Source organism: Tursiops truncatus, chromosome 19, assembly GCF_011762595.2.
Source record: "Tursiops truncatus isolate mTurTru1 chromosome 19, mTurTru1.mat.Y, whole genome shotgun sequence".
In the NCBI taxonomy this organism is placed as follows: Eukaryota; Metazoa; Chordata; class Mammalia; order Artiodactyla; family Delphinidae; genus Tursiops; species Tursiops truncatus.
The window spans coordinates 42,068,948-42,085,220 of record NC_047052.1 but is presented as its reverse complement, the minus strand read 5'-3'; the positions used below and the strand labels follow the sequence as shown (position 1 = coordinate 42,085,220).

At 44.2% G+C, this 16,273-nt stretch overlaps 1 protein-coding gene across 6 annotated transcripts in view; it reads right to left on the bottom strand.

Annotated features, from left to right (window-relative positions):
* The window catches only part of GARRE1 (granule associated Rac and RHOG effector 1), an 82,206-nt gene that overhangs the window by 22,003 nt on the left and 43,930 nt on the right, over positions 1-16,273 (bottom strand). For all 6 annotated transcript variants that reach the window (XM_019940969.3, XM_073795768.1, XM_073795769.1 and 3 more), the window contains 4 exons: positions 5,209-5,418; positions 1,783-1,923; positions 1,471-1,566; positions 1,186-1,347 (listed from right to left, as the gene is read on the bottom strand). In XM_019940969.3, the coding sequence (XP_019796528.2) occupies positions 1,186-1,347; positions 1,471-1,566; positions 1,783-1,923; positions 5,209-5,418 (609 nt within the window). The remainder of the gene's footprint in view (positions 1-1,185; positions 1,348-1,470; positions 1,567-1,782; positions 1,924-5,208; positions 5,419-16,273) is intronic.

The following is a 16,273-nucleotide window of genomic DNA, read 5'->3' as shown; positions in this document are numbered from 1 at the left end:
AATGGTCACAGCCACTGCCTTAAATGCCAAAGTTTCCTTGGACCCTCTCCACACACTTCCTGGATCCCCCGGCCTCTCTTCTGGCTCCAGCGACCATCTGCCTCTGAGGACCCTGGCCCTGATCCCACTTCGGGGCTCCAGACCCATACATCCAATTGCCTGCTGAACAGCTCCACTTGGACATTTCAAAAGCAACCTTAAAATCACGTCCAAAAATATATTTTATGACGACTATCCCCAAGCCTCAATAAACAGCACCAAAGCAGCTGTCCAAGCCAGAAACCTGGGCCTCATCTCCTTTCCCCTCCCTCTCACAGCCAGTTAATCACTGAGTCCTGCTTATTATAACCTCTAGATTGCTCGTGAACGCTTCCACTCGCCTCCCATTATCACTTGATGGGGCCATGGCCAAAACCCTTCAGTGCTGCTCCCCTCCCAGCCACAGTCCATCCTGAAATCAGGGGGATCTTTCCGAAATGCAAACCTCATTACGCGACCTGTCTTGGTGGGATGCCAGCCACCTGGGGATGGAGCCCAGCCCTCACACTGAGGGTTTTCTGGCCTCTCCGGGCTGCTTTTCCAGCCCTGGCTCCTACCATGTCTCCCCTTGTTCTAGACGGTGGCCCTCAGGTCTGACTACATATTAGAATCCCCTGGACAACTTTTACAAAATACCAGAGCCCAAGCCTTACTTCAGGACAATTAAATCCGAGTCTCATTAGTGACTGTCCTGGATGGCCAGGGGGGCCCCAGCTACAGCTCTAAGGAAGATCTTCAGCTCTTGGGATGGGCTCTCACTTCCTGGCCATCTTACAGCCTTAGCCCCACCCTCATACTTATTATTCAGGTCATTCTCTGCTTAAAGTCCTCTTCTCAAGAGTCACATCTCTTAATCCTCCAGGTGAGGCCCCCTCGTTCTGTGTTCCTATCACAACCTAGTGGGCTGTCAAATCTCCTAGCCTGGCACCAATGGATGCTCAATAAAGACCTACCAAATGGAGAAAAAAAAAAACAACCAAAGTCCCCTAGTCTGCTTTTAGACACCAGTTTACTGAGGAAGGTCAATGCCTCCCGTCTTCCCTTAAGTTTTGCTTTTTAGTCTTGATTCTTTACAAGCCCTCAGGTTTCCTTAAGAACTCTGTTTTCAAGTTCACACCCGGTTGTTGGAACCCCAAGGAAAGCTACCGTCTTAAGTTTCAGATTGTCGGTGGCCGACTCGTTGAAGGAGACACCCTTCAGGAAGTTCGATCCTATCTGCACGGGGACGGTGGGAAGCTCACACTGCATGGGCTGCGGCGGGGTCTGCCTCCGCCCTGTCTGCTGTGCTTCTGCCTCGCTGCAGCAGCCCTGGAAAAGGGTTGGATAGGAGAAGAGAGTGACCCACAGCTCACCTCTCAAGACATTTGCCTCATGTGGATGGCATGAATGCCACACCACAGCTCCCAGGAGCTACCAGAAAGAAAAGTGTACCTGCAAACTCGCTTCAATTGCCTTTGGATTCAGGTGGAAACCGGCTTTCATTGCATATTCACAGTGACCTAAGCTTTCCAGAGCTATTTTATATGCCTGCAAAGAAATTGTTTTCGAGAATGAAGATTACATAGCAGATTATAAACTCACCAGGTTCAATGAAAACAGAAATTTTAAATTTCTATAGTTATTAAAAGACATGAGGCGAACTACCATCTTATTACTCTTTCCAATTGGTTCAGCATCATGACTTTAACTCCCTCCCTTGTTTTCATCCCTTAGATATTAATGTGCCGGTTCTGAAAAACGTACTTGCAGAGCACTGTCAATCTTTATGTTCAGTTCTTTTAGCTGGTGCTCAGGAATTGCTGCACTTTGAGAACAGAAGAGCTGTTGAACTTCAATTCCTGCCAGGCGGCCATCACAGCCTCTTTCTCTTAGTCTAGATGTTGCCTGCAACAGAAATGGTGACTGGTAGGTAAAAGAGGACTTTACAGATACTAGCAAAATTAAAAAACCAGAAAACAACTATAGTAAAGCCAGAAACTATCTAAGAATTAGATATAAACCAGACATTCCGGATCGCCTGTATTACGAAGTGAGCAAGCAGCCAGAAGTTCTGAAAGACTGAATCAAGCATTGAAGAGAAAGCAAACCTGACAATAGAACTGCCTTATTTAAGAAACCCCTGGGAATTCCCTGGCGGTCCAGTGGTTAGGACTCCGCACTCTGACTGCTGAGGGCCTGGATTCAATCCCTGGTCAGGCAACTAAGATCCCACAAACCACGCGGTATGACCAAAAAAAAGAAACCCTGGAAAAAAGACTTACCTACCTGTTATTTATTTTATATCTACATTACATATAAATTACATACACATTAAAAACATTCACATTTTAAATTTCCCTGCTTTAAAAAGACAGATACCCTAGTATATTGGCCCTTGGAGTTTCCAGAATTAAACAATATATATATGGTTGGGTGGTCCTATACACCAAAGTAAAAAACCTCACCAATAGGAAAAGAATAGGAAAAAAACATACATTGCAACATTAAAGGAAAAACAGAACTTTTGAAATCTGCACAGAAAAATGAAATACTTATTGTTTAGTCACTAAATATGTTTATGAAGAGTACATAAGAAAAACAAGAAGAAATTAATCTGTGTCTTGTGATGAAATGTTATCTATACATATGGGTCAGGACTAGAGAATACAGAAAAATATATATTTGATTTACTAGATGGAAGGAAGGATTCAGGATGAACTGTCTTTCAATTTTTCAATGTCTGTTTTTATTGCAATAACATTTGTGCAACAAATAACATTTTTTAACAGTTAATTTTTGTTCTTCTAGGCCAAGGTAGGAGTTGTAATATTTACCAAAATTGCAGGACTAAAGGAAGTTAACTAGCAGCTATAATGCCATACATTTCCAAAGCTCCACAAATTCTGTATGAATACCAACCATTCCCTGAACCCTAACAGTCACACAGTTTAAAACCATTTGACTCTCTTTCTAGAACTCTTCCATTTAGTCAAATATGTAGCCCACAAGGTCTTATGTTAGGTGTCTCTGGATAGACAGTGGAGCACAAAACCTGGTCTCTACCATCTTGGAGCTGACAGCTTCATGGGTCGAAAAGGCAAACAAATAAAACATTTAAAAAATAAAAAATGGAGAAAAACATCCCAAGGGAAATAGAAAACTGTAACAGGGAGCGCCCAAGAAACTGAGAAATCACCATTTAGGCTGAGTTTAAGGCAGAGGAGGCAGTAAACCGAAGTGTGGGGTGGGGGTAGGACAGGCAGAGATGTCAGCAAAGGAACTAGAACCCAGTGAGCAGGGGAGAGTGGCCACAGATGAGGCTGGTGAGGAGGCAGGGGCCAGACTATGTGGGACTAGGCAGGTCATGGGGATGGGTACACACTTTACCCTAAGGAAATGGAGAGACATGAAGGACGGCAAGACAGAAAGGGGAGAAGCAAGTCCAGCCACTGAAGCTGTCAGGGGAGAGTAATGATTCCCTGAACTACGTTAGTGATAGTGGACACAGAAAGAAAGGGACAGCTTTGCAGTCATATTTTGGAGGTAGGATATGCAGGGCTTTCTTATGGATTGGATGTAGATGTGACAGAAAAGCTGGAGGATAAATCTCAGGTTTCTTGCACAAAGGACCCAGTGTGGGATGGCACTACATGCTAGCACAGGGAAGATTTGAGGAGGAACAGTGTGTGCAGAAAGGCTAAGGGCTGAGCCATCTGAAGACCTGAGGAGGGCAGCAGCTGAATATAGGGGCCTGAGCCCACGGGGGAAGTGAACCGGGCACACACATTTGTGTGCTTGTGGCCCCAGCCCACCAGCAGTTTTTAAAGTTCCAAGACTAGACGGAGACCCTCTAGGGGAGAGGGCACGTAGAACTGAGCCTTGAGAAACTCATATTCATAAGTTATGTTGAAGAGAAGCTAGCAAAGTGGATGGAGAGGCTAGCCCAAGAGCTAAGAGGGTACCTAAGAAGACCTGGTTCTCCACAAGGAGAGAGGATTTCCAGGGCTCATGTCGCTGTGAGCTGCTGAATGGAGTCATCGGGATCCTTGGATTTCTGCCAATTATCTTTGGCAACATGGAAGGCACCAATGACCTTGACAAGACAAGGTATGTTCTTGTGTAGGTGTGGAAGCCAGATTTTAGTGAACTGAATGATACCATTTATATAAAGTTTCATATTGTGCAAAACAATATATTTATGGATACATACATATAGAATAAAAATATAAAAATATGCATAGGAATCACAAACTCCAAAATCAAAAGAGGTTATCTCTAGAGAGAAAGGAATATGAATAAGATAGTGGAGAAGTACAAAGGGAATTCAAGTGCATTTGTAATAATATTTTCCTGTTAAAAATAAAAGGTATGAGGGCTTCCCTGGTGGCGCAGTGGTTAAGAATCCGCCTGCCAATGCAGGGGACACAGGTTCGAGCCCTGGTCCAGGAAGATCCCACATGCCGCGGAGCAACTAAGCCCATGCGCCAGAACTACTGCGCCTGCGCTCTAGAGCCTGCGAGCCACAACTACCGAAGCCCACAAGCCACAACTACTGAAGCCCGCGCGCCTAGAGCCCGTGCTCCGCAACAAGAGAAGCCCCCGCACCGCAAGGAAGAGTAGCCCCAGCTCGCCGCAACTAGAGAAAGCCCACGCGCCGCAACTAGAGAAAGCCCACGCGCAGCAACGAAGACCCAACGCAGCCAAAAATAATAAATAAATAGAATAAATAAATTTATTAAAAAATAAAAAAAATAAAATGCCAACAAGAAATGTGTCATCGCCTACTACATCCCCACCTAGCTACCTGGCTGACCACTTACCCTCCGTATACCCTCCAGCCTCTTCTCCCTGGTCCCTCTTCCTAGAAGCTTTGCTGCACTTCTTGTCGGAGGCCAGGCCCTTCCCCTGGGCTCCTGCACACCTTCATCACGGCCCCTCAAACCTGTTTTTGAAAGACTTTTCTCCTAGGAGGCTGTGAGTGGAGGCTACTACCTCAGTGCCTGCACATGCCTGGCATGAAGTGGGCATTTACAAAGATATTCACTGTTAAATGAATGAACAAGCTAATGACAGCAGGTGAAAACTCACACTTCTACATAAAATGGCTCTTTTAAGAACCAACAGGTAAAGGCCCTCTGGAGCCTCTGCTATCTGAACAAAGGGCACCAATCTCCCCAAAGTCAGGGTTACCTCAGCAGCCCCCCGCCAGGACCGCACAGCATCCTCCAGTTCTGGGGTGTGGCCCATGCCAGATAAGCTGCCGCCACTGCTGCTGTTCTTTTTTTCTGGCACAACAACCTCGGCAAAGCAAGAGTGAGCCACTGGCTGGACCTTCTGTAACGCCTGGGTCAAAAACTGGAAATGGACCTGCACCACTGTCAAGAAGCATCGCCCCAACACCTGTGAAAACAAGAGAGCCAAGGATTTTAAGGCTGTGGGTTGCTACTGCATGACCGCAATCAATTCTCAACTTGAGTAGAGGTAACAATTAACTGGAAATCTGAAATCATATGAAGTTAAAAAGTCACCATGCTTTAGAAGGATCAGCCTTTGTTCTCACGTTTGGACCTGGGTGGCCTGAAACCTAGAAATCAAGATGTTTGAACCAAATAGCAAGCCCCAAGGTTCGAATGGGCCTTCCCCTTCCCATCTAGCCTCCCTCCACTCCTGTTCTCCACTCCCCTCATCTGGACTGTGGCTCACACCAACCCTGGTTGTCTTTGAGCTCCTGCTGAACCAGAGCAACCCACAATTCCAATTCTGTCCACACAGTATTCAGAGGGCAGAGTAAAAGCCAGGTGATTAAAAATCCAAAAGGTCAGTTTGACTGTAAGAAGACATTCCATTGGAAATGGAATCCAAAGATACAGGTTATTTTGGTAACAGTGTTATTAACATAGTTATTACATAGTTATTAACATAGCTGTATGTCATATTTCCAGTCTTACAAAACAAAGCTCACAGATCTGTCTTCTAGGAGTCAACAAAACATACTGATAAGTCCATTTGTCAGAACAGTAGAAACCCACTCACCTGATATGTATTAGTAGTTGGTTGGTTGATGCAGTAGTCCATTAAAGTAGAAAATTCATTTAAAAAACTACCATATACATGCTATGTTAATATATACTATTAATATATAATTATAATATATGTACTAAAAATATACTACATACCATAAACATTTTAAGATACAAATGTGCCTTTATCTGCCAACCTCTGGCATTGGCTAAAGCTGTTCTCTGACATTACTTGTCGTTCCCCGTTTGCTTTCTTGTGTTAACTCCAGCTACAAGGTGTTCTCTATGATTTCCTACTTCTTTTTTCTTTAAAAGACAGCAAGAATTTGCTGCTTGCAAAGCAACTTGAGCAGACACTTTCCAGATTATTGACATGTCCCCCTAATCTTTTACAGTTGTTTTAGCCATACCAAATTCAACAACAACAAAACCTTTTTGTAACTCCTTTATCATGTTCCATAACATTCAAAACATTTTTTTTTTTTTGCGGTACGCGGGCCTCTCACTGTTGTGGCCTCTCCCGTTGCGGAGCATAGGCTCCGGATGCGCAGGCTCAGCGGCCATGGCTCACGGGCCCAGCCGCTCCGCGGCATGTGGGATCTTCCCGGACCAGGGCATGAACCCGTGTCCCTTGTATCGGCAGGTGGACTCTCAACCACTGCGCCACCAGGGAAGCCCCTCAAAACATTTTTAATGGAAGGTATTTCATATTTCATTGGCCTATACAGTGGATTACTTACTAACAAAAAATTACTTATTTTATTGAGTTTGTAATCCAACTGGAGCATAGCTGAGAGGGCCCACTAGCTGCCAGCTCTCAGGGTGCTGCCTTGGGGAGGTGGTGAAGGTTTCCACTGCCTTTTACAAGGAACTAAAATCCAACCCCACTGCCCACACTTTGGCCCAGTCCTGTCCCTTGGAGAAGCCAAAAATAAGACTCAACCTTGGACCTATCACCTCCCAGCACGTATTTCAGATGCTGCCCTTTTCCACCCTCACTGGGCAGAGCTCTTCTTCCTGGAGAAAGAGAGTCAGGCAAGCTCCCAGTGGTGACACTTACTCCCTCTTGAATTATTTTCCCCTGTGGAAATCACCAGGACAAAACTAAAGCAAACACACAAAACTCACACCAAAGCACCCTCCTTCTATAGGGAACCATCAGAAATACAGGCTGAATTCCCACTCAAACAAACCTCCTGGGTCTCCACTCACATCTCCCTCAAAGCTCCTCCCCATCAAAGATGGGGCAGAGTGAGCCACACAGAATAAGCAGACCTAGCAACCTAGGGACTTGTGCCACAAACAGAAAAAAGAGTATTTAATTAGCACTGTACATAGTATCAGCCAGCCTGAACGAAACACGCAGCATGTATTTCACCTATGCTAAAGATTTCACACTGATTATCTCATTTAATCCTAGAACAACCATATGAGGTCATTTCCATTTCACAAACAATAAGACTAAGGCACAGAAAGGTTATGAAACTTTGTCAAGGGGACACAACTGGATGTGGCAGAGGGGTCACTTGACTCAAGTGTCTATGCCCTTAGCCATTGTGCTCCCCTGCCTTCAACAGGCTCTACACACCTGGAGACAGCTGTGGGCTGGCAGCACTGAGACCAGACACAGGACAGCAGCTCAACCTTAACTGGCTTAGGCCAGAATGATATGGTGTCCTGACGCTCCACACAGAGCAAACCCAGGAGGAAGTGCAAAGCTGGGTCCTCAGGCACACAAACTCTCCCTCCTCCCTCCTTCCTTAGCCTCTTGGCAGGCTGTGGCTGAGGGAGGAGGAGGGAGAAGTGGAGATGCCATGTGCCATTTGCTCTAGGCTCATATTCTTTCAGCTTCTGACAGATACAACTGAGTCATTCATTCTTTCAACAGATGTGTAATTTGTGAATGCCTGATATGTACAAAGCACAAAAAAGCCAGAAGATACTACAAGAAAGACAGCGAACAAGTCACTGTCCTTGTGAGGGTTACCTTCTAATGGTGGGGAACAGTTAAGTAGATATGCAAAGTCAGGGGCTACTGGAGAATGAACATTAAGGAGTGAGGTGGGAAGGAAAAGGCTCTCTGAGGAAAAGACCAAGGGAACAGATGGAGTAACCCCTCTCCCTTCGAAAGGAAAATTCTGAGAAAGGCCTCTGAAGGCCTGATGCAGTGTCCTGGGCCCAGAACAGGACATTCTCTGATAATGCTGGTCGATGTTAGGCTGGGGGTTGGGGAGGGTCCTCTTGTTGTTGGGGTAGAATGCTGGAAGGAGGATGCTTCTGTTGCAGGAGTAAATGGGGGGAGAGATGGTGGACAGTTTTAAAAGGCAGACATTCAGAATATTGTCTCCACCACTTATTACATGCTTGACCTTGGATGAGTCATTTAATCTACATTTCTTCCGTGTATAGAAGAAATGATGCGAACAAGAGCTCAGCATTTCCCTCCCCCACCCATGAGGTATGTAGCACACATTTGGGTTGTGACAAAATATTTGTGTTTTAAACAATTCATTAAAAGCCAATCAAATCAGTGGTTACACCCTGGACCTTGGAAAAGCTTTTTATTTATTTATTTTTTGGCTGCGCCATGCGCGGCATACATGATCTTAGTTCCCCAACTAGGGATCGAACCCGTGCCCCTGCAGTGGATGCATGGAGTCTTAACCACTGGGCTAACAGGGAAGTCCCTGGAAAAGCTATTTAAAAAATATCTATTCTGGGACTTCCCTGGTGGCGCAGTGGTTGAGAGTCCGCCTGCCGATGCAGGGGATACGGGTTCGGGCCCTGGTCCGGGAGGATCCCGCATGCCGCGGAGCGGCTGGGCCCGTGCGCCACAGCTACTGAGCCTGTGCTCTACATCCGGTGCTCTACGGCGGGAGAGGCCACTGCAGTGGGGGGCCCGCGCACCGCAAAAAAGAGTGGCCCCCGCTCTGGCAACTGGAGGGAGCCCGCGTGCAGCAACGATGGCCCAACGCAGCCAAAAATAAATAAATAAATTTATAAAAAAAAAAAAAATCTATTCTACAAGTTTACCTAAACTAACAGGCGTATAAACACCACCTTTTCCAGATAGAGGACAGAGCTCAATCTCCAGCCTGCCTCTGCTCCCCTTTTCTCTACAATATCTCCTGTCTTAGCCCAGCTTCCCTCCTGTAACAGACTCCATCCTCTCCATCACAGGGATGAGCCAGTCCTTGGGGTCTTCCTGAGAAACCTGGAAAGAAATAGAGACTCTAAAGTTTTGAATTTGGAAGCATGTGACCCAAGGGCTGAGGACGGCTACTTTCTCTTTCACAGGGAGAACGTTTCCTGGACTGCAGGATCCAGTGAAGCTGCAGAACAGATGTGGCAAGCTAGTGGACAAATGAGTGGAGTGGTCAAAGAGAGAGACATTTTAAATGTCAATGAGTTTAAACTGTCAGTGGAGCTATAGAGTTCCATGTCCATCAACCTGGAACTTCCAGCTATTATTTACTGAGTGCTTAACCCATACCAAGCACTTGATGTGCAGTGAAGTGACTCAGGGGGTGATAGCAATTGATCCATTTTATAGATGACAACACTGAGGCTTAGACAAAGAAAGAAACTTGCTCCAGTGTCAAGCAGGTAATAAGTGGTGCAGTACAGATCTGATGCCAAGTCTGTGTGACTCCAAAAACTGTGTTCTAACCATCAGGCTATGCTATCTTCATATGACAAGATCCAGGATGTAGTCACGACAGTGACTAAGGATACCAAGAAGGGGAGAGGAACCCTGTGCAGGAACCCTGATGTCTCCCATACAGTGTCAGGCCCTAGTGTCAGCTCAGTTCCCTGGGCTGGAAACGGAGACTGAGAGGCATGGCTCAGTCTTCTCTAACTGTGGGAAAGGTACTGCGACAAGAATAAAAAGTGGGGTAGCCTGTGGCACTTCAGTGTGGTATGAGTCTCAAAGCTCATGATCTGCACAGCAGACTGCTAAGACTGGCTGCAAACAGCAATGATAAACTGGGAGAGGACACACAGGGCTTGGGAAAAGAAGCAGCTTCTCTTATCTCTAGAGGAATTCCAAACCCCAAAACATCTGTTCAGGCCTTCAGCACATCAGTCCCACTCAATAATTATGAAGAAAGCAATCAGATTTAATCTTACCCTTGATGTTTGCATTAGTAAAAAAAAATATCCATTCATCCCAAGGCATCCCAAGTTGATGGAATCTGGGGCAATAAGAGGCTGTTATCAGACTTGCATTAAGAGAAACATTTTGGTGTGACTTAAATTCCTCATAAAGGCCCAATTCCTGGATATAGACAATAAGCGACCTTGCCACTTCTGCCTCCAAATATCCATGGAGCATTCTGGATTACTATAAACAGCCATTGAGGATCTACTGAAATGAAACCTTGTTTTCTGGGAATCCCTGATGGCAGAGGAAAAGGGTACACGTTCACTTTCTCATTCCCCTATAAACGTACCACATGTGCTGCTAAGGGGGTTATGTCCATGAATATAACCAGGAAACCTTTTCTTTTTGGTGATTTTTATATTTTATTAATTAAAACCAACTTTAGTTTAAGGTCATCCTATTTTGAACCCTAAAAGACCACTCTTTCTACACCAGCATAGTCAACTCTACCTTCCTAGAATATTTTCACAATTTTAGTTACTCCTCTTCTAGGGCCAGGGCCTGACTCAGCCCCTACTATATCTGCACGTGCTGAAATCACGAAGTGCCCAACTCCACCCCACCTGCCACACACCTTGTGATTTTCACATCAATATACACAATGTCTAAGTTCATTTTTTGCTCAATCTCACTGAACAATTCGTCTTTCTCACATCCCTACAGAGTGAAGAACAAGTAAAAGTGTCACATATACCAAATACTGTCAAACATTTCCAGGGGTTCTAGCATTTACCTCTGATCAGTTTAAAAGTCGAGAATGAATGAAATGAAGTTGATCCGGATTGGCTGCTTTTATTAGAAATTCCAAACTCATTCAGTCATTTCTCTCTCTTCAAAACTTACTTGTACCTTAAACATTACCGTTGGTTCCACGTGTTTCCAATCTTTTATTCTTATGATAATTCCAGAGTTATTACATAATGACCTAACTAACAGACCAGAATGTGATACAAAGACCTAAATGTGCCTCCAGAGAAATACAGAATGCAGTAGACCATGCCTGGACTATGGAAAGTACCTTATGGAGATTAAATTATGGCATAAAAATGTAAAAAACAAGCTTACTGAAACTAACATGTATAGTCTGACCTAAAAACTGATTAACAGTGAGCGCTTAAATATTAAAAAAAAAAAAGAAAAAGCAAGTAACAAAACAATAATCTCTTTGCAGTCAGTATTAACCTAGAGCACAAAGAAGCTGCCATGCTATGTACAGAAGAAAGAACTAGTGAGGAGAGAAAGCTAACACACCCCCAAGGGCAGATGAGCCATCACCAAATGTTAATCATTCAGACAAGATTACATTCTGCCCCTGGACATGCTGCTTTACTGCTGGTAAAAATATCAACAGACACAGTTTCTGAACTCCTACTTCATGGGCCAAACACTGTGGTGCACAAAACCTTTTACACCAGTAAGACATATTCATTGCAAATAAATTACGGGGAAAAGATCAGCTAAATAAAGAAATAAACAGTATCAAATATTACTAAATAGATATAACCACTGATTACATGTTTCTGATACAGCCTACATTTGCACCTGTAGATTTTTTTTGGTAAAACTAGATCATGTTGTATGTTATTTTATAGCCTGCTTTCCAAAATAAAATATATCAAAAATTTATTACATGCAACACACATAGGAAGTTATTTATTTTTTTATTTATTTATCACCGCACTGCTCAGCTTGCAAGATCTTAGTTCCCCGTACAGGGATCTAAACCTGTGCCCCTTCAGTGGAAGCACAGAGTCCTAACAACTGGACTGCCAGGGAATTCCCAGGAGGTTGTATATTTCAGCTACATTGCTATCAATCGTAGTAACTAACAGGATAATTATAAACTATCATCCAGGACATGAAAAAGTGAAAGGCCAGTGAGGGGAACTAAGTCTATGGTAGACAAAGGAGGAATGGTTGTTATTGTTCAATAGGTACAGAGTTTCAGTTTGGGAAGATAAAAAAGTTCTGCAGATGGCTAGTGGTTGATGGTTGCAAAAAATATGAATGTACTTAATGCCACTGAACTGTACACTTAAAAATAGTTAAGGTGGCAAAATTTATGTTATGTATAATTTACCACACACACAAAGAAGTACAAGTGCTTCTAGTCACCCCCTCTGCTACCATTCTATTCCAAGCTATAATCATCTCTTGCTTGGATTACTATAACAGCCTCTTAACTGACCTTCCTGCTTCCTTTCAATTAGGATTAGTTTTATCTACACATAACAACAACAACGACAACAACAACAACAAATGCAGTGGTTTAAATAAAAGCAACATTTACTTCTTTCTAAGGTAAAAATAAATCTAGGGTTAGGCAGTCCAGAGCTGGGATGGAGGCTCCTGGGTATCACAAGGAGCCCAGTTCCCATCTTTCTGCTCTTCATCCTCACACAAGGCTTACATACTGGAACTACCTCATAGTTCTAAATGGTTAAATGACCTTCAGCCATTCTGCCTGCATTCTAGATAGTAAAAAATGGGGGGGGGGGGGGCGGGGAAGAAGGTAGCACCCTTTTTCCCTCTAAGGAAACTTCCCAGCAGTCTCATCCAAAACCTCTAGTTACATCTTCATGAACCAAAACTTAATTCAAGTGACCACTCCTAGCTGTAAGGGAAGCTGGGAAGTATAGTCCCTTTTCCATGCATAATATTCCTGAAAAAACAAAAACGAACAAACAAAAATCCCTCCAGAGTTTTTGTTGTTGTTGTTTTCTGGCTGCGCCATGGCAGCTTGTGCGATCTTAGTTCCCCAACCAGGGACTGAACCCAGGGCCCCGGCAGTGAAAGCACCGAGTCCTAACCACTGGACAGCCAGGGAATTCCCCAGAGTTTTGTTATTAAGGAAGAAGGTGACACTAGATGTTGGGAGGCAACTAGCAGTCTCCTCTCTCCCCTAGAGGCTACTTTCCACACAAGAAGTCTTATAAAACAAAACTCAGATTATTTCACTCCCCTGCTCAAAGTCTTCCAATGGCTTTCCATTACAATCAGAAGAAAATCCAAACTCCTCATCTGTCCTACAATACCTTACATGATCTGGCCCCTGACTAGTCTCTGAACTTATTATTTCCTATCCCACCTCTCTCTACTCTTGCCACACCGACCTTCTCGCTATTCCTCAAAAACTGTGAGCACAGCTCCGGTCTCAAGTTTTTGCACCAGCCAGTTCCCACTACCTCAGGGTTTCTCAACATCATGACTACTGACATTGGGGGCCAGAGAATTCTCTGTTGTGGAGGGCTGTCCTTCGCAGCGTAGGATGTTGTTAGCAGCATCCCTGCTCTCTACTCACTAGATTCCAGCAGCACTGGTTGGGAGATGCAGCCACGACAACCCCTCAGATCATACTGTTTTGAATAAAATGTCAAATCCTTACTGGTAAACAAACAGACAAAAAAATTAAAGTTAAAAAACAGTAGAGAAATCTCTTCCTCCTAGGGTGACTTTTGAGCTGCAAAAGAGCTGCAACAGAGCTCACATGTGGCAGTCGACAGGAGCTTTTGAGTATCCAGGCATCTGTTTTGCTGCAGGACTAAAACATAACCTGAAGGGCTACAAGGAAGAGATATATCAAGACTCTACCTTCTCCAAATCAATTTGAATTAAAAATCAGAAATCTAAGAGCTTTGTGCTCCTGCAAACTTCTGCCTTTCATGATCTGGGGTCTGAGTCTGGTCATCTAATGTTCTATACTTCATGCAGAAACACCATCTGGCCATGGGTGTTTATGTGCGGGGTAGGGGAGATGGGACATTGGTCAGAGGCAGAAAGAGAAACTGAGATCCTAAAAGATGACAAAAATTGTCCCCTAAATACATAGTGAGTCACTGAATTTCTGATTCCCTAACATGCAAGTCCAGTATCTTTTACTCCATCGTACCTCCTCCTTCAAACCACTGCGGGTCCTCTGGTGTAACACTCGAGTTCTTCTAAATGAGTAAGATTCCTCTCACTCTAGCCCTAGCATAAAAAAAAAAAAATGCCATTTTTCTGACAATCAAAGATACTTCCAGACATTGCCAAGTGCCCTCTGAGGGAGAGCCCACCCTGACCCCATTTGCAAATGAACCACTACCCTACCTGGAGCATCCTTCCCCCTGGAATTGTACAACTATCGCTCTGACAGGCATTGCTCAAATGTCCCATCCTCAGAGAGGCCTTTCTTCTACGTCTCTTTCTTCATCATTCTTTATTTCTCTTCATAGCACCTCTCACTACCTGACATTATGTTTGTATGTGCCATTTATTTTTTCTCTGTTTCCCTACCTAGGAGTTGAGTTGGATGTGGACAGGGTCTTTGTTTTGCTCTCTGTCGCATTCTCATTGCCTGGCACACAGTAGACAATCCTTCTACACATATTTGTTGAAAGAAGAAAAGAAAGCAGTTGCTACTCTCCACAGAAAAGCACCAACCTAGGCCAAGAGCAGCATGGTGACTGCAGAGCTGAGGGCAGGACATCATGATGTCAGCATCTATGCGCAAATGACAACTCATTCTCCCCCCCCAAACACTTTCTGCTTTCTTTCCCTGGACAGCTCTTCTGCAGCCTGCCCACAGACACCAGCTGCAACCTTGAGCTTACTTTGAGGGTGATATCACCAACAGGCATGGGGGAGATCATGACTCTTCTGGAGAGAGAAAGTCCATAAACCACGCAAGGCTTTCCTGCAAGTGACACACTCATCCATTGAATGACGAATCAGGTATAACATTTGTTACGCCTTGGAACTGTATGCTTATTCTTTCAAACCAAGAACCAATATAATAATTAACGGGTATGCTGTTGAGGGAATAAAGGGTATATATGATGGAGTAAAAAGATGTATTTTCCAGATATGTTTGCATATGCATGTCTGCTGCTATCTGCACAGATACATAAAACAATTAATAGTGGTTCTGTCTGGAACTGGGATGGAGTTGGAAGAGAGAAGCATTACCTTTGGAGAAGGGACTTATGCCACTCAGAAGTGTTTGAATTTTTTACCTAAGCATTCATCATACATAAGAAAAACTAATTTGTTAAAATTAATAATCAATAGTAATACATCCAAAGTAGTCCCATTAAAATGAGGACCAAAACAAAGATGCTCATTCTTTTTTTTTTTTTTTTTTTTGCGGTACGTGGGCCTCTCACTGTTGTGGCCTCTCCCGTTGCGGAGCACAGGCTCCGGACGCACAGGCTCAGCAGCCATGGCTCACGGGCCCAGCCGCCCCGCAGCATGTGGGATCTTCCCGGACCGGGGCACGAACCTGTGTCCCCTGAATCGGCAGGCGGACTCCCAACCACTGCGCCACCAGGGAAGCCCAAGATGCTCATTCTTAACACTGACTGTTTTATACATTAAAATCTATGATCAGGGAGTTCCCTGGTGGCCTAGTGGTTAGGATTCCGGACTTTCACTGCCATGGCCCAGGTTCAATCCCTGGTTGGGGAAGGTCCTGCAAGGTGCAGCCAAAAAAATTTTTTAAAATTAAAATTAAAAATAAAACCTATGGTCAACACACTAAGATATACAACTACTGGAAGGGAGGAGATACATGTAGATGACATGACCCCATATACAAAAATAAACCAATTGAAACATTAGAATTATTGAATCCAGTCGCATGGCAGGAGACAAGACAAAAATATAAAAATCAGTGGTGCTTCTGTTATAGAAAAAACTTTTAAATATAATTTCATTCATGAGAGCAACTAAAATAAAGATTACGTAAGAATGTTAAGAATATACATAGCCACTAGAAAGGAAATTATGGAACTTTACTAAGAGACATAACAAAAGGCCTCATAGAAGACATAATAAACTGCTAAGATCCTGAAAACAAAACAATTTAGCAGGTGTATCCAGGATCACAAATATGTTCCCCATCACATCCTTTGACACGCACCAGCTGGCATCTGCAGTGTGGCCTCCCCAACATCTAGTCCCGTGGCTTTGGAAGCAGCCCTCAGGGAACCACTCCCCCTGCACTCTCAGTCTGGTGGTACCCTAGCCCCAGGAGTGGGCACACAAGTCAGGCCTGACCAGTCAGTGCGTTAGTTTAACCTTTCTGGCCACA